General features: G+C 41.2%; 2 protein-coding genes across 4 annotated transcripts in view; both read left to right on the top strand.

The window, feature by feature from the left end:
• LOC119728749 overlaps positions 1-7,777 on the top strand; it is a 44,505-nt gene extending 36,728 nt beyond the window's left edge. For 2 of the 3 annotated variants that reach the window (XM_038201119.1, XM_038201121.1), the window contains exons 11-15: positions 94-198; positions 1,842-1,896; positions 3,188-3,387; positions 6,743-6,769; positions 7,161-7,777. In XM_038201119.1, coding sequence (XP_038057047.1) covers positions 94-198; positions 1,842-1,896; positions 3,188-3,387; positions 6,743-6,769; positions 7,161-7,300 — 527 coding nt within the window. In that variant the 3' untranslated portion in view covers positions 7,301-7,777. Of the gene's footprint in view, positions 1-93; positions 199-1,841; positions 1,897-3,187; positions 3,388-6,742; positions 6,770-7,160 lie in introns of those variants that run through there. The other variant, XR_005271138.1, reaches the window with a different exon arrangement.
• Positions 7,778-13,188: 5,411 nt separating this feature from the next.
• On the top strand, positions 13,189-24,287 carry LOC119728748. The gene is made up of 6 exons (XM_038201118.1): positions 13,189-13,455; positions 17,818-18,114; positions 18,467-19,239; positions 19,848-20,073; positions 20,685-20,825; positions 21,500-24,287. The coding sequence occupies exons 1-6, from the start codon at positions 13,227-13,229 to the stop codon at positions 21,739-21,741; spliced, it is 1,908 nt and encodes a 635-aa protein (XP_038057046.1). The 5' UTR covers positions 13,189-13,226; the 3' UTR covers positions 21,742-24,287.
• Positions 24,288-27,558: the final 3,271 nt, after the last annotated feature.

The following is a 27,558-nucleotide window of genomic DNA, read 5'->3' as shown; positions in this document are numbered from 1 at the left end:
TTCCTTCGGCGCTAGTATAACATGGCAAACAAAGAGAACATTTTATAAAAATTCTGCATGGTGAACACATAAATTCTGTTACGTTGCTTTCAGATGTAGTGAACGTGTTTGACAGCGATGTTCAGCGATACGCCGCAGCTCGACGTCCGGGCCAAAAGAACCCATGGGCGCGTCCGAAAGGAAAGCCAGTCGATAGAGGTGACTACGTGTACAATTTATTATTCATCCATTACCACAGGAGAGGGAGCACATGCCCCATATACTGGGTTTTTTTATAATACCTCTGGAATGCTGGTGCCAATCGGCATGAAATTCGGTGAAATGTTTCCTACTTTTATCGGACGTCAATATACAAATGTAGTACCTCAATTCATTTTGTAGGATATCCAGAGTGCCATGCCAACCAATTTAAAAACCCAGTAATCACATTTTAAAATTTGGTCCTTTTGGCATAAAAATATCAAAATATCCATTTTGAAGAGTCAGAACCACGTTTTCTTCACCGGAACCCACCTAGTATCCATGTTCGACAACTTTTAATGGTCATATTGCCAACCACAATGCATGCTGGGAATTCAATATGCCATTTGCACAAATAAAGCCTCCTGGGTCATGATTGTTTTACATTTTGTGCATGAAAAAAAAAACCGCATAGCATTAATTAGGCATAAGTTACCATAAGTACTTCATGGGTGTAGTGCCCTCTAGCAGTGACCTTGGATGCCAAAATTTGATTTTTAAGTAACTGAAAACTGTTTGTACCAAAATTAATTTGAAGTTATGACAACTGTAGAAAATATGCCAAAAATACGGTTCATAGTAAAAATGATCCAAAAATTGGGGGATGTTGTAAAGCGCCCTCTTGTGGCTACTGCACTAGCAACTAATGTTGTCAGATGGAGGATTACCGACCAACCAGCTTTCCTGCTAGTTTGATATGCGGCAGATTCGGCGATTGATTATGAAGAACAAGACTGCGTCTTGAACTCGAGATTCTGACCGTTCATCGGGCGCCCTCTGTATATGTATCGGGCGCCCTCTGTATATGTCATCGGGCGCCCTCTGTATATGTATCGGGTCTCTTCGGTAACCCATTCTTGAGTGCGTTCGTTTACTTCCCCCGCGCACTCGTGCAAGCGCGACAGCGTTCGATTTACACCTCACGTGACTTCTCGCGCTTACTCGAGCCTGGTCCAAGTAACCGACTTGCCGAGCCGGTTACTTGGGTAAGTATCCCACAAGGCCATGCAATAAACATGGCTGCCAACGTGACGTCCGGCGGGCGCCTCGTGATCAGTGGCGCGGCATGTAAAAGATCAACTTTCCCTGCTCTTGCACGAAACTTTACCCGAAACCGTTCGTATATTTAGCTCCGCTGCGCATGTCAGTGTTTTCCAACTCGCGAGGAGCCAGGTGCCAGGTGAGTAAGCTTGGGGAAGTAATCGAACGCAATCCCTGTATTACAAACAGAATGGCATCCGAATTGACCAAGCAGCAACTGAGTCCACATTTTCTGATCGAAATGACGTCACGATTTCTAAAGTCGACTCCGATCTGCCGGCGCGCGGGTTTGCATACATTTGCATGCTTGGAATATATCAGACGTACGACCGGGGCTCTGTACACGTAAACGTCTGATCCTCAAACTATAGTCCTGCAAAATTGTACGAAACGTCATCAGTCGCATATGGAAATCAGGATTAATTTGTTTCCGTGCCCGATATCATAATAAGAGGACCCCAGAATGATCCAGTAGTATCTGGCTAAAGAGTAAAACTTCATAGGAAGCTAATGTCAATTTATCTGCCTAATACCGGAAACTGCGGTATCTTTTGTTTCAGTGGAGCTAAAGGTTTTCGGAACCATTGGGCGTAATGTCAGCCTCGTTTGCCCGGGGTAAGTTTAGTTTTTATTATTTCTACAGAAATAAAATGCATGAGTGTGCGTAAAATTACCGAATTTGAACGTAACATAAATGAAAAGTCAGGTTATTTTTTTCTTGATTTTGGTAAACATTCCTTTGATGGTTGTAGGATGGATTGGGGTTGGTATGATTGCTTCGGGGAGGGGGCTCTGTAAGGGGGTCAATGAAGGAACGTTACTTTGAGGAAATGTGCTCGTTGATTTAAAATGACCTGTGCACCCCACTCTCATTCAGAGTAGGCCTATGTCTCTTTTGGGGCACCATTGCCAGTGAACAATATATATTGGAAAGAGTCTAAAATTGCTGGTAGACCTTTAAGCCAACTTGAGAAATATGTCAAAAGTTGTTGGCTGGGGAGTCCAGTTTATAATAAACTAGTGCAGTGCCCGTCTCAAATGTGCATGTTCGGGAAGCGCAAATTGCTTTGCCGCTGGTAAAGGTTGCAAACTTGCAGAGTTTTTGAGAACTGCCCGTGCAAACAACACACGCGATTCAAAGATGTTGTTTGCACAGGTTGAACGCACACTCACGTCAAAGTTTGTGCCAAGTTTGATGTTCAACCGCCTACATACAATGGTCACGCAGTCGACTGCAAAAATAATGTGCCCGTGTAGCCACCACGAACGTGTACATACGGAAACATGGTGTGCAGTGCTATTCACCCATACTGGACAATGGTATCGCCTTACAATGCACGCGCGCGTGCCCGCGTCCTTTTTGCATTGTTGCGTCACATTGAGCACGCGCGCTTTAGCTTTACATGACGTAAATAATTGAAAAGAACATCAGAGCGTGGTATTATGTTCTAAGCAATATCCTGGCACGTTAGGCCTCAGAAAATATTACTTTTTTTGCAGCTTTTTCGAGAACCGCTAGTCCAAACCACTTCAAACTTGAAACTGCACATTCTGTTGTCCCGAACAATATACCCGCCGATTTTCAACTTCATAGGGCGCCCGGTTCTGAAGATAATCGACGTACAGACAGACAGACAGACATGCAGACAGACAGACACTCACAGAGAGAGAGATTCCTTGAATTATAGTAGAGATTGAATTTCTTCTTTCTTTCTTTTTTTTTCATTTTAAATTTGTTGTCCCCATTTCGACCTTGAACCATAATTGTAAAAAAAATGCCCGTCGGAGACTGGTATTTCTTTGTTCTAAACTAAATTATAACCAATCTCTATGTACCCAACACAATAAACGTGATGACTTGCTAACGACTACCGCTGACGATCTTTGGTAAACTTGGGCCTCACAGGGCTTCTGAGTACGCCACGACAGAGTGGAAAAACGGCAGCCGCATGATGGCGCCCCAGCAGCAGGAAGAGGGTGCGAGAGGGCGCGTACACTTTGACGATCTCGAGGGCAGTTTGCAGATTGCCAATGTCACTTTATGGGATGAGCAGATGTATCGATGTTACTCCAACGGTGTCCAGGCAGCTACGATCAGACTCGTGGGTGTGTACACATTTTCAATGGGTAGCTTAACTTTGCCGGAAAATGGGTTCTTTAAAGGCATATGGGCTCCGTGCACAAGTACCCCATCAACGGCCAGTCAGTGGCCGTGTCACGCACACAACGCTGTTTGACCTCAGTTTCTTGTCCCGAGGTCATGCACGCATGGCCCAAAAGCGTACGCGAGATTTTACGAGATTTATTCGATACTACAGAAAAAACACGAAAAGTGCCTGAATACATGCACTGTTTGGCCAAGATGGCTAAATAAGTGAAAGTTGAAATCGTGTGCAATATTTTGATACCAAAAATAACTGCTTTTGACAAATATAAAGTGTTGTTACCTGCCTGTCAAACAAAATCATATTTTTTTATCAACAAAATCGAGGGCCGATAGTTTTTAGGTGTAAATTCGATTCTTAAAAAAGGCAGAAAGAAACGGCAAGGCTCAGTAGATAGAGGAAAGTATTTGCTTCAATTTCATGTGAAACACGGCAACTGACTGCGGCCAGGAAAGGAGGGTTGTGGGTGACCTAGACTCGTTTGCGGTCCACCCACTGCGTATTTCGAATGTATCCAAAGTTATGGAACCAGAACAGTACAGTACGCGCACACTGTGTGTCCCGTCCACGGAGCTCTCAAAAGAGGTAAAACGCACCCTTTTTTGTTGGCGCACGGAGCCCATTGGATCATTTGCTCTCCGTGCATTGTGTTTGGGTTCCAATAATAACACCAAAGAAAAACGTTCAAAATCTGACCTGTTGATGCTTGACACTTTTCGAGAAAACAGTGAAAAACCATGTTTAGGCCTACAGTCGTTTTCCTAGTTCCGGATAGCAAACAACATTCAGGCTGTTTTTCAGCTCAACTACTCCACGAATTCAAGTGACATTGATTAAAAAGTTTACCTTGAATGATGAAGAGACCACGAAATAATTTTAACAATTTGAGCTCTTTTTGTTTTGATTTTACGACGTCCAAAGTACCGATGTCACTTTTCCTAGTTCCGGATCGGTTCAATCAGTTCCGAATCGATCAAAACTGCTTCACGCGAAACAAAAATCACGCGAGAATTTTTTTTTTCAGCCAGAACCAACCGAATCAAGCATATTTTCTGATAGCGCAACCGCTCGAACTCACGCACGGACCGAAAATCTTTGACCCAGCAGAAAACGTCACACAAAATCGATTAACGCGCGTGTAGTTGGGTCATAAGTGTATGCGCTATCCGGAACTAGGCAAAAGCATACGGTCATTCGTTGGCGAATTTTCAAAAATCAGAGACTTTACAACTTATTTTTATTCAACAAGCATTCGATGAAAGAGTTTATACGACTGTATGAACAAAATATTCGAAATCACACGGTACAAGTGACATACCGAGGAGAAAAGTTATCGTCGATTCGCAGCTCCTGCGATTTTCTACAAACCGTCCAAACATGTCGAAGTGCGAGTCGGAAATCTGCCCAAAATTCCTCTTCTAAAGATTTTATCGAAAAATCTTTGTGTATCAAGGAGCTTACGTTTTTCTTTTCAAAATGCACATCGTCCGAAAAAAAATTATTGGAGACTAATCCAAAAGAGGTAGGTTTTTATTTGAAGCTATCCGGAACTAGGAAAAGTCTGGAACATAGGAAAAGGACTGTACAACCTTTTTATCAGCAAATCCAAACGTAATTATTTCACAGGGTGTTTGGTACCCGTTCGATCGGTAACCCAAGTGTGCTTTTTGATACTAACTCAGTATATTAACAGTTTGGAGCTCAATGATGATCACATGCCTTTGAAATGATACTTGTACGGATTTATCTGTGGTGAGCATTTGATAACTATTTCTGTAGGTCAAAATTTTTAATGACACTTGAGACAGCTTTTCGCAGTTCTGTTTTCGTTTATCTTTAGTAAGATCCGCTAAACGTACAGCTGTGGCTGAAATATGAAAACCTTTATTCACAAAATATTAACTTTTTACGCTTTTCCCATAGAGCTATATTAAATTAGTAATTTAATATAGCTCTATGGCTTTTCCAATCTTGTTGACAGCTCTTTCTACAGGGTGGGCCAAGAAAAGGTTTCAGAGGCAGATTTCTCAAAATTAAAGGGACATGTTGAGATTTTTTAAGACATTCCTGAACAGCAAGATCTAAGGCCGAATAAAAAAAAAACATGTTTCTCATCCGGGGTTTTGGGGGGGAAAAAGGCGGACGAGGGGCTTTTCATTTTTTATTTTTTATTTTTTTCAAGATGGCCGCCATTTTTAAAATTTCCTGCAGCCGTTGGTGTTTCCATTGTTCAAAGACACTTTTAAAATGAAAGACAAGTTGGACAAGAGAACTAAACATATTTACAGTGTCATTTAGAGTTGTGTTGGTCTACAATGAACAGTTTTAGATGCATTTGCTTTAACCCTAAAGGGGCCAGGGGGGCGAAATCCGCCCCTCCCCCCTAAACATTTTCCGTGATTACCTCTAAAAAAAAAATTTCGCGACCCGAGCTGTTATGACTTTTTAGCCTCGAGCTTTGCGCATTTTTTGATACCAAAAACATAAAATCGGACCCCGGGTTGCCGCGTAGCGAAAAATTTTCCGGCGCGTCAAATATACGTCGTGTACACAGAGCAGAATTGCCATTCGTACATATGAGAAATTAATTAGCCATAACTCCAAAAAACCCTGACCTATAGTCATGAAGTTTCTTGGGTATGTTAAGAAAGAGTTGCTCTATGCATGTGCTGAGTTTCAAAAATTTTCGTCACTCGATGGCCGAGATCTTAGGGAATCCGCCCCCGCCCCCGGCTGAGAGATGGTCAAAATAACCCGGCCCCTTTAGGGTTAACCACCAATTTGTGCACTTTTTCGGTGTTTTTTACTGCATTTTTCAAAAATGAAAAAAATAACAAAAAATCAAGGCGGCCTCCAAAAAGGTAGCGGGCGGGGACGAGAAACATGTTTTTGGTTTTTTTTACTTTGCCTAAGTGGTTTATGGTGAAAACTATGACCTAATATACAATAATATTGTAGTTCTTTTTACGTGCAGTGCTATTGTGTTGACTATTTCTCATATACAGGGTAAGTAAAAAAAAAAAAAAAAAAAAATGTTGGGTACTTATTTATAGTGAAGTTCTTCATGTAGCACTCGCCATTTCTTAATTTAGACTTCATTTTCGGCACCGTATTCACCATATGCCACGAAGATGCCGTAGTCTACAGGAATATTTGCAAACAATTGTAACATGTCTCCCCTATTCTAAGAAATCTACACATCTGAAAAAGTGTAAACGGTTTTTTTTTACCACCCTGTATTTTGGCAGTTTCACTTCGGAGCCAATGACTCATTCCTCTTTCTTTTTTTCACACAGTTATGAAGCCCCTGCTTGACATACAGGGTGAGTGGATCAGAGACATTTTTTCTCTTCAGTTTCTTTGGTTCCCGGCATTCCGAGATTTGTAATGTATAAACGATTAGCTTTAAGATGAACTTTGAGGACATACATTTGACATTAACGCAAAGCTGTGCCACTTTGGGTGTTTTACATGTAGGGGAAGTATGAAGAACATAGTTAAAAACATAAGCTGCATACTATAAGCAGACTCAACATCATTACCTTTAAGTAACAGAGAGAAAAGAAAAACTTCGACAAGTCACTCCACTTCCCTTTCGGTTCTTTTCACATTCTTCAAACTCCAGTAGCAGTCTAAGAAGAAATTTAGGCCGATAAACCTTACTTGCAACTTCTAAAGGACTGTCGTCTTTTCCCCTATACCCCGATATCGCAGCTTTCAAGAGCTCCTTCTTCCAACTGGGAAACGTGTTACAGTTCTACACCGCCATCTTCGTGTTTGTTATTTTCATGAAGTGCTTGGCGAGATGCATACAGAACGTCCACTACAAGCGGAGTCTTAAATCAAGACGCTGAGAACCGCCAATAGCGCCCCCTGTTTCTCGGATGCTCACAAACGGTCTACTTGAGATTTCCTATAACTTTGAAACTAAAGCGTGTTTGTACAGTTCACTCATGTCCCTGGGATACGAAAACCTTCGCAATCGACAATGTGACGTAAGTCACACTGTAAAAAATAATGGGTAAAACACTTTTGGGCAATATGATTTTGCCCAACATTTGTTTGAAATTACCCAATTTGGGTAAAATTTTACCAACACTTGGGAAAAATTTGCCCAAGAGTTTAACCCGTTGATATGTTGACCAACGTTGGTCTACCCATTTTGCCCAACGTGTTTACAGTGCAAGGGAGGATCCCGAACACATTTTTGTTTGGGGGGCGGGAGCAAAAAATTTGTCCCCAAAAGTAAGTCCAAAACATTACGGCGTGGGGTTCGGAGCCCGCTAAGGGCCCCGAAAAAAAATTGAATTCTACATGCTCTGTGGTGCGATCTGAGACAATTTCTGACCACTTTTACCAAATGGTTTGAGGAAAAGATGGTAGTGTGCGCAGTGCCTGCCTTTATTGCGACGTCACTTGTACAAAAAATTGGGGGTTTTTTTTGGGGGGGGGGGGGATACGGCCCCGTTGCCCCTCCCTCCCCCCGATCCGCCCTTGACGTAAGGTTAGGTTGTGGGTGGTTTTAGGGGCACTTTTGTAAGATAATTGCGACACCACGAAGTAATACCCATGTACATATCAGTATAAACTAGCAATCGGAGATTGCATCTAAAGTTAACGCCTTCTAAAACAACACTTTGCGTCAAAACGGCAGAGTATTTTCAGTTGGGTTTCTCATTGTGGGCACTTGGTGTATTGAATTTATTTAATCTGCTGTTTTTCACCCGTTTGTATATAAAATCAACAAGAAATAAGAGAAAACAGGTGAGTGTTAGTTCGTGAAACCGAAAAAGTTGCAAAACTGTAAATTTTCGTTTTTACGAAATAGCACGCTTCAATGTATTACAAAACTAGGTAAGTGCTACTTCAGGTCAGCGCGCGCGCTCGATCGATCGAGCGCTCATAAAAGGATAGTGTTACTTCGTGCAAACGTTTTTGCTCACATTTGAGCAGAGTACGCGCCATGCGTTACAATGGTAAGTGGAACTTGAGTGTTACTTCGTGAAAACGAAAATTGTCACTTTTGCACAAAAGTTGCCCTGGATAATTAGCGTAATTATAAAGCTTTGAAACTTCGTGCATGGTAGTCCTTGATGAATAATGTTTTTAAAAATATACTGAAAATCGAAAAAAATATTGTTTAACACGTTGAGTGTTACTTCGTGGTGTCGGTGCCGATATGTGTAAGAGGTCCATTTCACGGAACGCTTAAGAAACGCGTCTTAGGTAGCTCACGATCAAAATGTGTAGCTATCCAACAAGTAACTGACGATATTATTGTTGAAAAGCTTAGGCTACTTGTTTTAAAGATAATAATAAGACCAAAGTCCCTGTAAAATTATTCTTTCTGGCATGCTATCATTTTAAACAACAAAAGAAGGCCATTTCCAAAGACGCGTTTAAAGACGCAAGTTTAGAAATGTCCGTAATCAGTAGTTCGTTTTTATTCGGCGAAGCCGTGAAAGGGTGCGCGCATGCGTTGACAAGACGCAAATGTGTGCGCGGTTTCCCTACACTGCAAAAACTGGAGTGTTAAATTTACACCATTGGTATCTATATAGGACCATCTAGTGTTAAATTTGACTGGTGTTGTCCTATATAGATACCAAATGGTGTTAAATTAACACTACAGTTTTTGCAGTGTAACACTGAGTTCGGGCGCAAATCGAAACATGACTCACTAGTCAGCAAACTCGTGATTAGAAATCGAGATCCTACAATTTGTTTTCTCTGAATATAGCATTCACTGAGCTGAAACTTCATTGGGTTAGCTGTCAACACCCTTCTTAAGATTTTGAGCACTTTTGTTGCTTCAAACGACGTAATGCACAAATTAATGATGCATACCACCTAAAGTTTTATATAAAGTAATTTTCAGGCGAAATTTGGTGTTCTAGTTTCAAGTTCCATGTTTCAAGCTTGGTTTATTCCACTTAAATTCAGTTACAATAATTGAAGATATTTGGGATGTTATGCACTCTAAAAACAACTTAGTCAAAATATTGACTGATTTTCCCAGTTATTGGAAATTGACTAGGAATTTAGTTAAAAATGCAAAGTTCCATACTATGACTAGAAACGTAGTTGGGTTCGACTCCAATTTCAGTTATTTGCATAACTACTTTTTCAAAGTCAATAATACTGACTGGAAAAAACTAGTCAGATTGACTGATTTTCAGTTGCACCCAGCTGACCCTGAATGGCTAGTCAAATTTGACTGGTTTCTAGTCAAATCTGACTAATGCTTTTTTAGAGTGTGCGTGAGGGCCATCTAGAAACCCACGATGGCTTATAGCGATGACCCCAAGGTGGATACCGATAGTAGAGTGGAAATCTTTGTTATCCAAATTTCCAAAAGCAGCCCAAGGGAACTCTGAGTAAACAAATCAGAAGAACACATAAAGGAGGCCGAGAAATACAACATCAAGCAATAAGTGACACAGGTATTTCTAGCTCTACTTCTGGTATCCACCAAAATTTCTTTTAGACTAATTACAAACAAAAACGACACCGAACAGACATGGACACCGGACATCAACAACAAACTAGTCTATGCACGCGCGCGGGAAGTTGGTTTTGCGCGTTTCTTTTTAACGACTGTTTCGTCAAGCGGTAAAAACTAACATGAAACAGCCATCACATTGGTAGTTTTGATGATGCGTCCTGCTTAAGATGGGTTTAGTGAAATCGGTCTTAGCACGCGTCTTCGGTATCGATCTTAGAGCGGGGACTCGTCTTAAGTCCTAAGAATCGTCGCAAGATAAGACGAATTTCGTAAAATCGGCCCCAGTTTTAAAAGATAGTACCGAATTCTAGCCGAAAATGTCAGGACTAGAATGCAAGCAAGATTGATATGCACTCAACTCTCATTCATTTCCTCAGACTTTATGTATTCCATTAGAATACATGAGGCCTACAAAAAATGTTAAACAGTGAAGAGTAAATTGACTAAAATTGGATCTGAATCTTGGAAATCCGGAACCTATTTATAATAGACCATAAGATGTCATTAGTGTTGCTGTTATTCCTACAAATGTACTATTAGGAAGACACGTTAGCGTAGAAATTTCGATAGTAGGGAGACACGGGCTAGGTGTCTCCCTATTGGCGCAGCCCCCCCCCCCCCCTTAGAGGAAACATTTTGCCGTCGAAATTGCACAAAGCTATGGGAAAGTCTCCCTATTACCCCATTGCCGGTAATATTTCATTTGTTATTATTTTATCATATGTGTTTTGTCACAAGCGTTTCTACTTTTTAATCGCCGTTCTTTATATTCTATTTGTTTTCTTTCCGAGATCTTTTTGTGATTATTTTGATGTAATATTGTGACTTTTATGCATTGATGCTGATTTTGGGAAAGCACGGGGGTATTTGATTTAGGAAATCCCAATTAGTATTTACATTCCAAATGATTAGATTGACCTTTTACTCGTTTGCAAACAGTTTTTTTTGCGTATGATTTGGCTACGGCTATGCAAGTTTACTGTGGACTTATTACATGAAATAAAAGGCCCAATTTTCACAATGATGGAAACAACTCGAATATTTAGCGAACTATACGTGTACATGTTCTGATATTTCCTTTCTATAACTTCTGGGAGATTTTGCCCAGTTGTTATAATTTTCCCTTTAGTTATAATGAGCTAAGTGATACTAACTGAGTCCCTATAGGCCTAAGGCCAATTTCGCTTGACATTTTGATTAACACTTAATTAGATCAAGTATCGCATTCCGGGTTCCCCCTCCCCTTTTCCAATCCCCCCCCCCTTTCTTCCCCCTCTTCTCCTCTCACACGCCCCGCCCCTTTATTGCTTAAGGATCTGGTTTTCCTGTGGTAGGATGGCTCTGTAGAGGTGCTAGTCACCTGTTCCATCTTGCCACTTACTGCAGCTTAATCCTTAATATAGCATAATCCTATTTTAGCATCGTATTTCGTAAATTGCATTTTTTTTAGTATAAGTTTTCTTACCTACTCCAAGAAAATGAAGAAAAGTTTGATTATATTTGTACATACGGAGGCACTTCTGTTCTTCCTTGAATGACATCACGCTTTGGCTCATGAATATGGAAATTTTCATTAGCATAAACACTAAAATGTTGGAATTCCTCCCCTTTTCTATTACAAAGGAGGTAGAAAGTCATAGTAACATGGCAATAAACTTTTGTAAATGTATTTAAGTCATGAAAATCCTATCGCATGTTTCCTTTAAGATACAAAAAGAAACTTGAAATTAATATAACTAGCGCAGGGCCCGTCGAAAAATGGGCCTGTTCTGTGGGGGCAATTTCAAACTTCTCATGCAAACAACGCACACGATTCAATTGTGTTGTTTCCACAGGTTGAACGTGCCCGTGCAGCTACTCACGTATGCGAGTTACGGAAACATGGTATACGCAGTGCATGCTATTCTCTATTGTTCTCTCTCATTTTCATTGAGTTGTTCATTTTTTAAGTTGAATCTACATGTACATCTGTGATGCCTGTTCTGAGGTATGTAATGACACCTGCAGTATGAACAATAAACCAACTGTTACTCATATAGACAGGTTTCTAGCATCGATAATTCTAGAAACTATAGGTCCGATTGAGATCGCGTTATTGGAAATCGGCGGCCTGTGGCAAAATGTGGGGAAATAGAATTTGAAGGTGCATCAAGCTTCGAAGCCCGTCGCATCAGGGAGGCTGAGCTGAAACGACAGCAACGAAAATCTCGTCAGCTAGATGCTTCCCTACGTGTCCACCCCCACCCCCAACCTAGTGTGTCCAGTGTTGGACCGTAGCTTCCTGGCTAGAATTGGACTTATTAGCCATCTGCGAACACACAACACCAACTAGTATGGAGATGTTGGCTGTCATCTTCGAATTTCGAAAGACGAACTATATATTCACCAATACTCTGGACAGTGATCGCCCTACAATGCGTGTGCCCATCCTTTTTCCATTGTTGCGTCATATTGAGCGCGCTCGCTTTAGCTCAATAAACAATTGAAAAAGACTGTGCGTGTTCTAGGCTGTAATCTGCCACGTTGAGGCTCGGAAAATGGTGGTTTTTTTTGCAGTTTTTTTTCAAGAACCCCTCTTCCAAGCAACTTCAAACTTGGCACAGCACATTCTGTTGTCCCGATCAATACACCCATCGATTTTCAAACTCATACGGTGCCCGGTTCTGGAGATAATCGAAATACAGACAGACAGACAGACACACACACACAGATTCCTGGAATTATAGTATAGCTATGAACGTACTTTTTATTTCGTCCTTTCGTTATCCCGCAGAGAAAACAAACTTGGGAAAAAAAGGGAAATTTAAACATTTTAAATGTGTTTCACAATGTTGATGTGTGGTGAAGAAGTGTTATAATCCAAAAAAGCTCAAGTGCACGTTCTTCCCATTAAAGAATTAACTGCCGACTCACAAGAATCAAATCACGAATTATTGTAGTCGACAACACCTGTATGACCCCACCTTTTGTAACACATCACGGACACTTTATTTAGATTGAAGAGAAGAGTATAATTGCTCTGTCGACGTCATGACGCAACTGAGCCGCGAAACGCTGGAGTAATTTTTAATTTCATCAGCAGTCCGTCGTGATAACCTCAGACTGTCGTCCTGTAGAAAGGGGCAGATAGCAAACATCGTCTATTGATTTCCACTAGCCCTTTCGGAAGGTCATTTCATTGTCGAGGAATAGATTTGCGCGCTGCCTGCCATGTACATGTACGGCCGACGAACGTTAATGAGTAAAGCTAACGGTACCAGCACAGCACTCAATAAATGGATGCACGTTGCGGGTGCTCCTGGCAGGTTGCTGGTGAGGCTGTGAATGATGCAGATGCAAAAATGGCGGTACCTCCTCGCCGCTTAGCACGCTGTCTTCGCCCTGGTCCGCTGGCCGTGATCGCATCTTTCTTCATCTTCTTCCTGTCTCTCGGCAACGTCAGCTCCTTTGTTATTCTTTACGTGTACCTTCAGAAGGATTTCCACGCTTCTGCAATTGAAACAGGTGAGGCAGCATTCACCACTATGTAGCTAGATGTAGCTATATTGGCCTACACTTGTACTCATTATGTGGGAAGGCCTTGGTGTACATAAGAATTTCTATTACGCTGCCGTAAGCATACCACAGCACAAGGCACGGCTTGTAATAATAATGTCGATGAACATGTGTGAGTATACAATGTGAATGATCTGCACACCATTACAATGCAAGATATTTCCTGGGGTTGTATATTATTAGTGTCATGATTACGGCGCAGACAGTTTTGTGCCTTGCTATTACAGTTTTATGAAAGCCCCTGATTTAAATTGCTGTTCAAGATTGACAGAGGATCAGTAATATTATTGTTATATTTGTACGTGAATTTAATTTTTAGAAAGTCAATGAATAAAATATTGCACATTAGTATTCATGGTGGCTATGTAAAATTGTGCTAGTAGTGACTGTTTCCACAGGGTGATTGTGCGGGCAGATGACTATCTCAAAAATACCAATATATCATATCAAAGATAAGTATCAATCCTGTAGTGTTATTTGACTTTTCAGAGGGGTAACATTGCTAGAACCACGGAGCTGTAAAAACGGATGTTAGATGGTGGCACTTCTGTGTTGACATCTGGGCATGACTGTCAAGGCAAATATCTCACAAAAATCACACCTTAGTCAATTCAGCATGCAGTCAGTGCACCACACATACTGGCAGACTCAGTATATATATTTTAGCGTGTCACTTGGGTCTCCGAAACAACTTACCCCGTGCCTCGGAGATTGCGCTTCATCATTCGACGGTGCATGGCAGACCCCGCACTTGTATGGTTTTCCATAGCCTGTTTTCCTAGCCGGTGGGCTTGTTTACATACTTCTGACCATGGAGGAAGGAACACAAAGTCATTGGGAAAGCAGAAAGCTGCTTGCATGAAGCATACAAGGCTACCTGTATCGACAACGCTATTCTGAAATTTCGGATTGTTAGCAGTATGTTTACTATAGGGCCCAATTTCATAGCGCTGCAGAAAGCAGACAAAATTGTGCTTACTTGAGCAGAAAATTATGCTATCGCATGGCGTGTGCTAACGCTGTGCGTGAGCATGCTGATTTCTATTGTTACGTCTCACTGCAACTTTTCCTCGGAGGTAAAACGTGTTTTTGCTGTGCTTACTGCTTACGGTCTCCATAATCCATAAAATAAATACCGTGTGTTTAGCCCAGCAGTAAACAGATCGCCTAATTGGAAATTCCCTCTTTACAAAAAAAATAAAATAATAATGTTTTGTTGAATTATAATTTTTTTGTGCATGTTCTAACCAAGGAGGTCACACTTTAAAGAATTTGCATGACATTTTCTCAGGGTTGGGCAATTATTATTATGGATTATTTACTGCGGGCACAACCTGATCACTTTTTAGAATTGTCACTTCTTTATTTTTTTTTCATGGACGATAAATCTCCAATGGATTTCTCCTAAATGGTCTATGGTATATATTTGTAACTTTGAACTTACGTCATCCTTGTGTATAATACTGACGTCATGATGATGTCATCAGGTATCAAATTACAAGCGATTTTAGTTGAAAAGTGACCAACATCTTTCACTATTTATAATTATAACTCTTAAACAAAATAATCAACAAGTGCATTTTCTGGGGCTACCGGGAGGGCACAATTAGGTGAATTCAAATGTGGAAATTTCTTCCAAACGGTTTACGGGATGCTGATTAAACCTGGTATGAGCATAAACCCTGGTCCAAAGATGTGAATCATTTGTGACGTCATCATGACACCGTCAGGTGTTAATTACAAGCGATTGAAGGTCAGCACTTAAAAAATTACTTTGAACTGTAATTTTTCACGTGAGTGGAGTACCGGGTTTTTTTTCTTTTTTTTTAGATGGTTAGACAGCGTCTAGAGCAATGTTTTGAATTCCCAGGCACTTAGTCGTTTGACCTTTACTTTCGGTCTTAATTACCGGAAGCGCAATAAAAATTGAATATAACTTGAAATCAGTGAGGAATGTCAAACACAAATAATTGGCATGATGACGTCATTACTTGAAAGGACGCCCTCTGGCGGTGCGTCAAAGATAGCTGAAATGTGAATTGAGAAAGCACTCGTCACAATTTTACCAAGTTAACCCTAGATATTCTTTGCGAGGTTTCAGAATCATGACGTCATCGGACCGAAAGTTTTCGTTGAAAGAATTTGAAAATGATTAGTTTTCTTTCCTTTAAATTAAAATCGGAACTGGAATTTTAAGTGTTATTAATTCATATACTTCAATACATGTATTCATTATAATTCCCATATTTTCAGAAGCTATTTTCACTGTGTGATGAGCGTTTAATCCTGTCTGAAGTACATCAATATTAAGTTTGGACATTTAATTGATGACGTCATCAGTGTCAATAAAATGTATACTGAAATTTATAAACCCAAAAGAATGATATTTTGTTAAGTTAAAACAAATGATTCCACTGGAATTGGATGAATTACTGTTCATACAAATATTCACAACTTAACTGAGCAATAAAATAGTTCTAACTATACAAACGCTGTGGCTCTAGTTGCAGTGTTATACGGGGAATGGCAACTAAAGGACCAACTTCATCTTTATCATCGGTAGGTGGCAAGTTTGGGGCGAGGTGCGCATATCTTATCAATCTTTCTTCATTTAGTTATTATTTAAAGGCATCTCTATACAAGCTTCTGCTTACAGAATATGCCTCCATGTATGTGCCACAATTGTATATTTCCTTATAATTATATTGTTATTTCTTGTATATTCAATTGTGCTTTGCAGAATGGAAATAAATAAATGTGAACTGAACTGAACTGAACTGAGTCTAGTTTTTATGAGGAAAAAATTGTAGATGGTAAAGCATGACTAGTTTATTGAAAGCCTATTCTAGTCCTATTTGGTTAGGGATGGGTGTAACAGCAGCAGTTAGTGGTCGTGTCACGCGCAGAGCCCTGTTTGACCTCAGTTTCTTGTCCCAGGGTCACGCACGCATGGCCCAAAAGCCTACGCCAGATTTTACGAGACTGCGTTCGAGACTACAGAAAAACACCGACAACTACTCGGATATACCGCTATCGGCCAAGACGACGATGTTAGTGAAAAGTTGAAATCGTGTGCTTTATTTTGGTTCCAAATATATCTGTTTTTGACAAATTGAATTGTTACGGCGCGTCAAATAATAATCATACTTTATAGCAACAGAGGCGAGGGCCAATTGTTTTTAGGTGTACATTCGATTCTTTAAAAAGACCGAAAGAAATGGCAAGTTTCAGGAGGTAGAGGATAGTGTACGCCTCATTTACATGTGAAACACGTGCAGGAGACTTTTATATTTTTCGGTCCAAATCGCGGTTGAAAGATGAAGACTTTTGCGAGATTTCATCGATTTGCGTGTATTAAAGCTGTAATGCTCACGGGTGCAGTGCACTAATTCAAGTGAGAATTTCTACGCGGTCTTTAGCATTTTACATTATTTTCAATGGGGGCTTGAATTAGTTTAGTGCACCCTCACGTAATGTACGTACGTTGGCCTTCGAACTGCATGCAATGAATGCTTATGAAAATTAAGCGGGCCATCTGAAGCTCGACCAATCAGTGGGCGTACATCTTTATTGGGCTCACACGGTCATACCGTTTCTCGTTGCTTGCACAACGGCGACCATCTTTCGCGTTGTAAAAGAAATGGAGGTAGTTGCAAACTTCAGGTGTACATTGAAGTCTTAAAATATTTACGACATCACGTTCACGAGATTTTTTGTAGATGAAGGTTCCTTCTTTAATTTGATTACCTCAACATTTGGGAGACTTTCGTCGTTGTCAACAAAAAAAAAGGAGTTTCATCACGTATTATTTTTAGTAGATTTGTCCGTGAAATAATGTCAAAATGCATCGAATCCTTTTTCTGAGAACAAAATACTTCGATAAATGTATGTAGTAGGTCTTTCACTACCGGCTAAAACAGCTTTGTTTGTGTTGATCGGTTGTGGTTTAGCATGAAAATCGCGAATTTTCTGAAGCCTTATTTACGGCCATCGTTTGCTAGCCTCTTGTTGCAGTCCGAGTTTGTGTGGACGAGAAATGCGAACAGCTACGCGTGACACGGCAACTGACTGTACAAGCTATACTGTAGACTGTTGTATATTTGGCCAATCGTTGGCTTACATGATGCTGGATCAATGCTGGTTCGATCAGGGGCTATTTATTCGCTTGTTTTTGAAGCCGATCTTTGTATCACATTTTAATGCACCCCCACGTGATCGAGTCTCGACCAATCAGAAGATATCAACTCTTCAAGGTATTTATTAATGTGCGATAGCGGAGTAATCAGATCATGACATTTTTGTCTCCATAAGGTTGGGTCGGTTCTGCAGCATGGGCGGTCATGAACTTTCTAGCGCCTTTGCCGAGCGTCCTCTACGTCAGGTTTGGCTGCCAACGCGTGATCCTGGTTGGCTTCCTGCTGTCCTTCGCTGGTTTGTTGGCATCCTCGTTTGCAAACCACCTCTGGATCTTGTACATTACCTACGGGTTGGCGTTTGGTGCGGGCAGCAACTTTATATTGACAGCCACCATCAACCTCGTCACCAGCCACTATCCAGGGGACAACAATATAAGGGCCACTTCACTGGCCTCTGCCGGCCAACCTGTCGGTCAGTATTTAAATCTTACTGTATGGGGTCACGAAATCGTGGTGCATCGCAGAAAATTTGTTGGGACTATACCGAGTTGGTTGTTTTGCTGTATGACCAGCTCTCTGACTGGAAAAAAATGCAAATTTCTCAACAAATTTGACTTTTTTTTTTTAAATAAACCTGAAAGGTCGCAACAAGGCTGTCTGGCTTTTAATCTCGCTTTAAAACAATAATATACTCTGCGCTTCCAGCAGAGATAATACAATTTGATATCTGCTTAGACAAACGCGGGGTGTTATAGAGAGTATAGTTCCGTTTGTTAGCCACTCCAATTGATTTACGAGTAATGTTAACAATGTTCACATTGCAGGTCTCCTCGTTATAAGTGGCTTCCTTGAACGAGCGTGCTATTACCTGGGCTGGCGCAACGGTCTTCGCATCATGTCTGGCCTTACATTGGCGATCGGGATGGTATGTACCGCCCTCTCACGGCAGCCCAGTCCAATCATCGCAGAAGACGAAGACGTAGATTGTAAGCCCGTTTCAGCGGAGAGAGGGGCCGGCTGCAGCAACGCAGACCCCCTGGCTAACGGCAGCGCCGCCCGGCCAGTGCAAATCACTGGGTTAGCCAGAGGACTTCGTAGTAAAAAAGCATATCAACCGATCCCGTCACAAGAGGGCGATGTTGCCGACAACTCGGATCAGGCAGTACACGAGTGTGCCATCCACCATTCCAAGTCTTTCTCTGAGCTGGACCAAAGGGAATCAAATCCTCACTCTGGCAGCAAAATTGAAATGGGGCTGCGTTTAACCTCTTCTTCAGACAACCTCAGAATGAACTCATCTGTAGCAAATCATCGTTTGACAGAAACTGGTAACCCTATCGAAGATGTAGGAGCAGAAACATCTTTCACAGATGCACATGGTGCAAGATCCGCGACTACTGTCTCAGACACTGAAAGTGACTTAACTGAGCTCGAAACAATGCCAGCTAATGGAAACAACGCCACCACGAGGTTAAAGCGAGCAGAGTCATCGTTCTGGGTGAGGTACGTCAGGCTGCTTCGTCTGCCCGGTCATTGGTTGTTTTTCTCCGGTGTAATTGCCTCCTCGTTGGGGGCGCTCTTCAACGTGATCCATTTTGTAAGTACTCAAGTGCGAGCATTTTCTCGTACCATAACAAAATTGTTTGGCGTGTGTCACAAACAATTCATTTGTCGATCCGCGTCGAACATGTCTGCCCACTTCTCTGGGTTGCACCCGTGGCAATGTCTCCCAATGATCTACAATTTACCTAGTACCTCTAATTCAGCTAATTTTACGTATAGGCCTATCCGTGTCCTCCCCTAGTTTTAATACAGGTGGATCTTCAGATCGTTTACGCGTTGTCAGTCTACAGTATGTTCCTTCCCCTTTAAGCGGTGGTTGTGTTTAAAATTCCGTAACTTGAAATGTACATTAGTGATTTGAATGATTCTTGTACTAAACGAAAGCTTATGAATTGGGCTTTCATATCCTAGATTTTAAAAGTGCTACATGCAGAACTTCACTAAAACAATGGTTTTGGGTTTGTTTGTTTTTTTACTCACCGTGAGACCACTAGCAATGCGACAAAGTTGGCTAGACTAGTAACTATAACTATAGTAAACCGACTAGCTTGTGTTCGGTCAAGATCAGCCGAACCATTGTTGACCACACTTCTCGCTCGTACGTGCTAACTGTTTGTCCTTCATGTCCTTGTCCCACGACAGGTGAGCTTCGCTGAGACGGTGGGTATTCCCGAGCCCACGGCATCAGTTCTCCTGCTCGTAATGTCTGGCATGGAGATAGCTTCCCGTGTACTGGTTTGTATCTGTGGTAACCAGGCCCCCATTGGTCGCATCATCATCCTTGCAGTGGTGTGTGTCATGGCCGCAGTAGCAACATACGCACTGGTAGTTCTACCCACTTTCGCTGTGGTCACAATTTATGTGATAAGTGAGTGGATTTTTGGCTGCTTCTGCTCTTTATAATGTATATCAAGTCCTCTCGAGTCCACACAAGTCTATCAAGTCATCAAGTCTCGAGCCAAATGTTATGACAAGTTTAACTAAGACAAAGGCATTTCTTTGTTATTGTTCCTCAATTGTATACTTGTGGCCTTTACTTGTGATCGACATGTGAATTCACTTGTGGAAGTTGACTTGTGTGGAACATAATACTACCAAAATAATCTGAAACACAGTGTACCCCTGTAAGTTAATTTTGTCATAATTATGTGGTAAAGTGTCAATAAATTCTCTCAAAGATTACGAAAAAGATCAGCCCAGTTGTAATTATGTAATGATATTTCTTTTAAAAAAATGCCAAAAAAAAAATCTGGGAAACGCGAATAATCAGATAGAACTGGCAGACCCATCTTGGTAGGAGTCGGATTTGGCCGACCAGGGAAATTTGACTCGAATTTGGGCCACTACTAGTTCGGAAGGTGTGAAAAGTACCAGTTGTGTAAAAGTTTTATAACGGCTTAGTTAGATGCCAACATGGCGCTTATTTTCTAATGCATTATAAAACAATGTTTTTGATCGTAGCCTCTCTGAATTGTTCAGTTTTAGGTTTCGCGAGAGGGATGATATATGCGATTGCCTTAGGAGCTACTATCGATACATTCGGCGTGGATCGTGCATTGGAATCTTACACATCTCTCTTGCTCTCGTACGGAATTGCTGGGGCCTTGGCGTCCACCATCGGTAAGCAGCATGACAAATTTGTTGCCGTGACGAGTTTGTATAAATGAAAGAGCGCATGCACTCTCAGTTTGCAACCCGTAGACTATAAAGTTTATTGAAGAGATTCTGATTGGACCATTTCCCAACATGATTCAGCTCAGCCCGTCACTGCACAAAACATTAGTGCATGCCTTATATAGGTTTTGCCCGCTATTTTAAAAAAAAATTCATTCCAATTCACAAATTCTAACATTCAATGTCGTCCGAGAAAAATTTCACGAATCTTCCAACACAACCAATTTAGTCATTTGGTCATCACTCTTTAATCACCGGGTCGAGAATATTCGTCATTACAGATCAAATTCGTCTAAGATGTTGCCGAATAGCAGCATTCAGGAATCGAATTCGTCTTATGAATCAATTAGACGAATTTGGTTTCTGAATAACAAGGTTCAGCGTAGACGAGACGAAATAAGATGCGGGACGAAAACGTGTCCTCATTGTTTGAATTTGCTTGACTGAATTTGAAATTGTCCGTCAATAGACGAAATCAAAGATTGGAAGTGCACTAAATCGGTGTTGATGGACGAATTTGAGTATTAGAAACACTGAATTCGAATGGTAAACGTTTTTAAAATAACCTGGAAAACCTATATCACATGTAATAAGGCTTCATTCCCATTTCTTATTTGCAGGAATTAGTAAAGACCTTACCGGCAGTTTTACGATATCTCTGCACATCATAGCGGTCCTCTTCCTTGTCGCCGCCATCTTGTTCGTCTCTGCGCATGTGTGGCGGAAAAGGAACCCCCTCAATGGCCAGCGGAAGCTGATCGAGTCCGACGTCAATGCAAATATATGCGACGACGGGGGGAAAGGGGTGGAGCATCAGGGAAATGGTGTTTTGCCTACCGAGCAAGTCTCGACGCCACTGTAAGGTTGAGGGCGCCCTTTAATAGGAGAACGGCTTAATCAATGATGATGATTTGTTTTTTTCCAAATCTCGGCTCGTGTATAAGTAGAATTTGGTCCGCACAGCACAACTTCCATCTCGATACCTTGGGGGAAAAACAAGAGTTTTATTAGTGTAGCAAATATTACTGAAGTTTTTGTCGCGAAAATCAAACTAATGTGTGACAGTATTGATGATTGAAGTTTCGTGTTTGGTGTTGGTACGTTATATGCCGTATAATAGGATTTGTAAGTGATTTTCACTGTCAAGAACTGCACCCCTAATGTTGTTTCTTCAGAGCACGACATCAAGTTTGTGTTAGGTTCGAACACAATAACTGAGCATGTAGTGTTAACGGTTAGGGTTTTGTTGCCCGATTCACCAGCTTTATGATATGTAGATGATTCTTAACGAGACTACAAAATCATTGCGCATACAATTCAGTCAACATTCATCCACACATCAATAACAGAGGCGTAGCAAGGTCATTTTTATGGGGGGGGGGGGAAGTCGCGCATTCGTGCTGAATGTACACAGGGTTTTTTCTCCGGAAGGCCGTAAAATTAAAAAGTGTGGATGTCGGTACCATCTTCCAATGGGGCGCTGTTCAAACAGGACAACAGTGCACACTAACGTACAACATAATATGGCGCTTTTCAGGGCGGCACTATTGCGAAATTCCAAAAAAGGCCCTCGTTAAAAATTGGCACTTGTTTTACAAAAAAAAAGGGGCATTTGATAAAAAGGGCACTCTTTAAAAATAATGGGGGGGGTAAACGCTGTTGAAAAAAAGGGCAATTTAATGGGAAAGGGAAGTCTTTACAAAATAGTGCAGGTAAATACCCTTAGCGCCCCCCCCCCCCCCCTATAGCCAACAGCCGCCAGAAATTCCAAAGATAGCACTGGTGGAAGGCCGCTGTTAAAAACATAACACTTGTTTTACGAAAAACGGCACTTGAAAAAAAGGGCACTCTTTAAAAATATTACAAATATTGGAGGGGGGGGGATAAACGCTGTTGAAAAAAGGGCACTTGAGTGGAAAAGGGCAGTCTTTACAAAATAGTGGGGGTAAATACCCCCTTAGGCCCCCCCCCCCCCCCCAGCTGGCTACGCCTCTGAATAAGCAGGTGACAACCAAACCTTCTAGCCACCAAAGATCCTTCACCTCTCACTTCAATCGATTTTTGATCTCTCACCTTGAAAACATCGTTGGGTATTGGAAAGCCTGTGATAGCTTAAGCTTTAAAATCAATTTCTTCGGCAGCACTGGCCCAAAGTGCAATAGTTGTTACGTCATCTAAAGGCACTATTTTGCTGAATCACAGAATAGGAAGTGTGCAGGAAGTTTGATGTAGGCCAAACAACTGTTCCGATGGACCGGAATGCCTGGGCACTCGTGACCGGCCGAGTGCCGCACGCACGGCGCGACCACCCGTGCTTGTGATCTGACTTCCTCGCTTGGTGGTCCGAGTCATAAGGTTATCAGGTTCAAGTTTACTAGGTGAAACCAAGGAAACGTTATGATGGATCTGCTAAGCTGCCAAAATTGTGGATGAGGTACCCAAAAAAATAAACATTCAAAAGAAATTGCTAATTTACCAGCATAACTTAAGTTGTATCGAACGAAAGATTCTTTCGTGAGAAGAGTGTGTGATAAATGATTAGAAGCAACTCCCTCTCCCTATTTTTACAAAATTTAAGGTCACTTTCGTCCGAAGATCATTAACATGAAATTGTTTACCGGCCATATTTCAAAGGTCTGGTTTGCAGGAAATCCACATTATACTCTTTAAAGAAAAATTTTGAAAAACGCGGCAGCTGCTTGTTTTTGGCCTTGCCCGGCAGTCAATTAAACCATTCACTCTGTGATATTGGGTTCCGCGCTAATTTTAGACGGAATTAAACATATGGCGATCCTAGCAAGGAATTATACGAATATCGCTCCAACGACCCGATTTTTTGAGAACCAAAATTTGTACCCAAACAAATCTTTGCGCGAGAATTACACGTACACAAATTCAGGGCATAAGTGTTAACATTAAAATTTGACTTTTAACGATCTTTCCAAGTGCATGTATTGTCATTTTCCAGACGAAAGTGCTCCTTATTATGAATGCCAACTTTTTCACATAGCAATATTTTTGGAACACGAAAAATTGCTTTGAGGTTTTTTTGTTTCTACTTTAAATAATTAGGAGGAAATTCTTCAGAGGAGCACGGATATACTAGATATGCAGGAATTACTAATGGTACATGAGATTTAAGCCAAAATTAAACATCGCACGACCGGTTACCCGGTCATGTGATGCAGTATGTCTTTGAAAGTCACGTGGTCTGAACTTGTTTTGATAGCCAGGAGTCAAGGACTGTGTAGAGTAGTCTGTGCGATTTTACATGCGATTTTTATGTTTTTACAGTGTACATTTTTCGTTTCTTTTCATATTTTTAAAATAAATTTTTGTTTTTTGATCAATCACCCTGAGTATATATTTTTCTAGAAGTTGTAGAAATAAAACTAATTGTTGAAAATATGTTTTCGTATTTCCAAATGTGTGTTGCAATTTTTCTTTGTAAATATCTATATTTAAATTTACAGAGTTTTTTGTATCATCTTGTTGCTCGTATCGTTATACTCGTACTCGTGAGCCATCTGTCTATCTGTTATGGAGCAAGGAAAACTGTCTATTGACTTTTACGGGTAGACCAAGACGGAAGTGTTAAGTTGAGGTGTATGTTGCGCTGCACTGTGGATCAGTTTGCGCTACAAAGAATCTCTGTCTGTTGAGCTCAAACTGTCCACAATGCAGTGCGTGATATACCCTCTCCTGTTTACACATTTTCAATCTATCCTAGTCGCGGAAATGGGGAGAGGGGCGGCACAGGCGGAGATTGCGGTGAGGTAAATGAGTCAACTGTGTTGTTAGACGGCCCACTCTTGAGAGGTAAAATACAGTTGCCATGTATTTCTTTTCTTTTCTTTTTTTGGAGGGGGTAGGAAAAGTCAGAGCGATTAAGTAATATTCCCTCAAAAGATGATCAGTCCCTTAAAGATAACAATTCGCGCGGAGATTGCCAAAATGTAGTGCTTTGGATTATTTACTAGCCATATTTCATATGTCACTAGAAATATGCATTGTTATGTCTTACACCTATAGCAGAAAATGATGAAAGTCATGTTTGTTTACATCTCCCCCCCCCTCCTTTTTTTTAAGCTCTGGCAGGAGCTTCTACGTGTCACTTCGTGGTCGGTAAAATTGATTAAATGCAATTGCATTATGAAGTGAGACATTCCGGAAGCGGGCCAGAGCTTATTGTGCACGCGCGCTTGTTTTCTCAACATTTGACACTTGCATCTTCTTGTCTGAGGTGCATGAATAGCTATTTTACTTGTGACAGTGAGTTGCTGCACGATTTCGAAGAAAGTCCGACAATTTTTTTTTTTAAATGGCGGGCTGGTGTGATTCCGTCATCGACTGTCGGACGTGTCCCATATTGCATGTCTTAGCCCTACACGCAACTCGTTTCGTTTTTGCTGACCGTAGCCTTTTTCGAGGTAACTCATCCCAGAAATGATATGCCACGATTTTCGTTTACAGTAATTCACGTTATGTACAATAATTTGCCAATAATCTCCACAGATTGCGAACCACTTTTTGTCCTATAGTTCATCGGTCGCCTTACCTCTTTCCCATATAGGGCCTACAACATTCCCTACATAAAGTTTCAATTGTGATCGGCATGTTATCGTCTATTAGGAATGAAACTGCTTTTCATGCATGCAGATGAGTTCAGTGAAGAAGCATGAAAGATGTACTTACTTATGAATTGGGGCCTACAGTGGCAAATATTTGAAGCTATTCTACGAAAATCAAATTTGTATGGTCAGGCATTATTGTTGTTGGAACACTTCGTGAGGTGTTGTTGCGTAGTAAGACAAGGGCGGATGGGGGGCAACGGGGGCCATAACCCCCCACCCCGATCCAGAACGAACCCGTTTTTGTTTTTAAGTGACGTGGCAATAAAGGCAGGCACTGCGTACGCCACCATCTTTTCCTCAAAAGATTTGGTTAAAGTGGTCAGAAATCGCCTCCGATCGTAAATCCCCCCCCCAAAAAAAAAAAACCCACCAAAATTGTGATCTGGATCTGCCCTTCTCTATATCAAATTTTAATAGGATCTGTCAGTGATTTTCAGTGTCGTATCTCTAATGTTGGTTAATAACACGATATCACTGAAATTTGTGTCCGGAATCAGGATGATGTTATCTTCAATTAGAGAAGGGAACATAGCAAAAGCGTGATGTCATATCAGGCAGAAACCTCAATGTTGCAATTGGTTTGTGCACAAAAAGTTGCCAGAATTTTGGATATTTCGCTGTTGAACATTTTCTTTTCTTCGGTGATTCGTTATTGTGTTAGTACATGACAGTAAGTCAATGAGCAAACCTTTCTCATAAATGTTATCAATGAGCAGATTTTTGAGTTCACATTTGTACACAAAACCCTTAAACTGAACAGTGTCTCCCTGAAATGACATCACGGCAACAGCGCCTTCAGTTGTCAAAAAAGCATAGAAATGTTTAAAGAAGTGCACTTTTGAATAAAATAAACCAAAAAGGGATGTCAAGTAGTTTTCAAACATTTAAGAAGAGTAGAAAGTTGCACAAAATGTGTTTCTCAGAAAAATTCTTTTCATGCCCCTTTAATCTGGCCTTGTATGTCGTGCGTGATTGCAAGGCACGATTAAGCTGAATCCCAGAACAGGCTAAACAATAGTTTCTTGCCTGGTCAAGGTCCAATAGGCGACCAACGGAATCTCTGGGTACCAGGTGGCACACCTCACGATGTCCCGTACTCGTGATATGGCTTCCTCGCTGGGTGGATCCAAGTCACAATGTTATCTGGTTTTAGTTTACTGGGGCGAAATCGGGGAAACGTAATGACAAATACGTTGCCGGGAAAATATAGTATTTATCTGCGCTTGTAAGCAAATGCCAATCATACGAAGCTGTCAAGATCGTGTGTCCATGCTTTTTTGGGCGTGGCACCGCGAACAATTGTTAATTATATTATGAGACTGATTGCATGCACGAAAGATTCGGCCTGTGTTAAAATAAAAGGGGAGTAAAGTTTGAACCTTATGGATTTGTGATTAGGAGCGAAAACTGTTATGTATGGCAATTGAATGGTCTCCGGACTTGAAAATGCCCACAAGATTTCTTTCTTTCATTTTTTGTTTATTGACAACGAGCTTTTTTTTTTATACAGCTCGTAAGCTTACATGTTCGCTCGTACCCCCCGCCCTGCAAACAGGACGCTGGGATACTCTGACGAGCTTCACAGAATCTTGTGAAGGAAATGGCCTATGACTTATGTATAAAGCATCTGGCTGCAGCTGTTCGAGACCGCATTTAGACAATGTGCGCAAATGCTATCCGAAACTTCCCATAGAATTGCGCACATTCCATACCAGATGTGATTTCTGTTTCATTGCGGACCATGTGGACAAAATTGTGAGCGTCGCATAATGCAATCCGACCGTTCGTGATTCGAAACGGAGCCTGAGTGAGTGACGGGAATTGCAAATTTACAATACAGATGAGTTTTACAGAATTTCCTACATTATAACGCTTTTCAACGAGAAAAAACATCTCTAAACTGGAATAAAAGAGTAATGAATCAGTCTAAACGGCCGTTTTAAACCTTGCAGAGTCATGACCTTGATGACGCGCAGGTCACTGGTCACGCAAAATCCAACCAATCAGAGCGTGAATTTATCAGAGTATCCCAGCGTCCTGTTTGC

This window comes from Patiria miniata, unplaced genomic scaffold, assembly GCF_015706575.1.
Source record: "Patiria miniata isolate m_02_andy unplaced genomic scaffold, ASM1570657v1 HiC_scaffold_20, whole genome shotgun sequence".
Lineage (NCBI taxonomy): Eukaryota > Metazoa > Echinodermata > Asteroidea > Valvatida > Asterinidae > Patiria > Patiria miniata.
The sequence above is the reverse complement of the archived record's forward strand: the minus strand, read 5'-3'. Positions and strand labels throughout refer to the sequence as shown.

Coding starts and splice junctions, on each gene's coding strand:
- LOC119728748 (XM_038201118.1), top strand. CDS start 13,227: ATGGATGCACGTTGCGGGTGCTCCTGGCAGGTTGCTGGTGAGGCTGTG. Junction 13,456..17,817: donor CGCTTCTGCAATTGAAACAG/GTGAGGCAGCAT, acceptor TGTCTCCATAAG/GTTGGGTCGGTTCTGCAGCA. Junction 20,826..21,499: donor GGCCTTGGCGTCCACCATCG/GTAAGCAGCATG, acceptor TCTTATTTGCAG/GAATTAGTAAAGACCTTACC.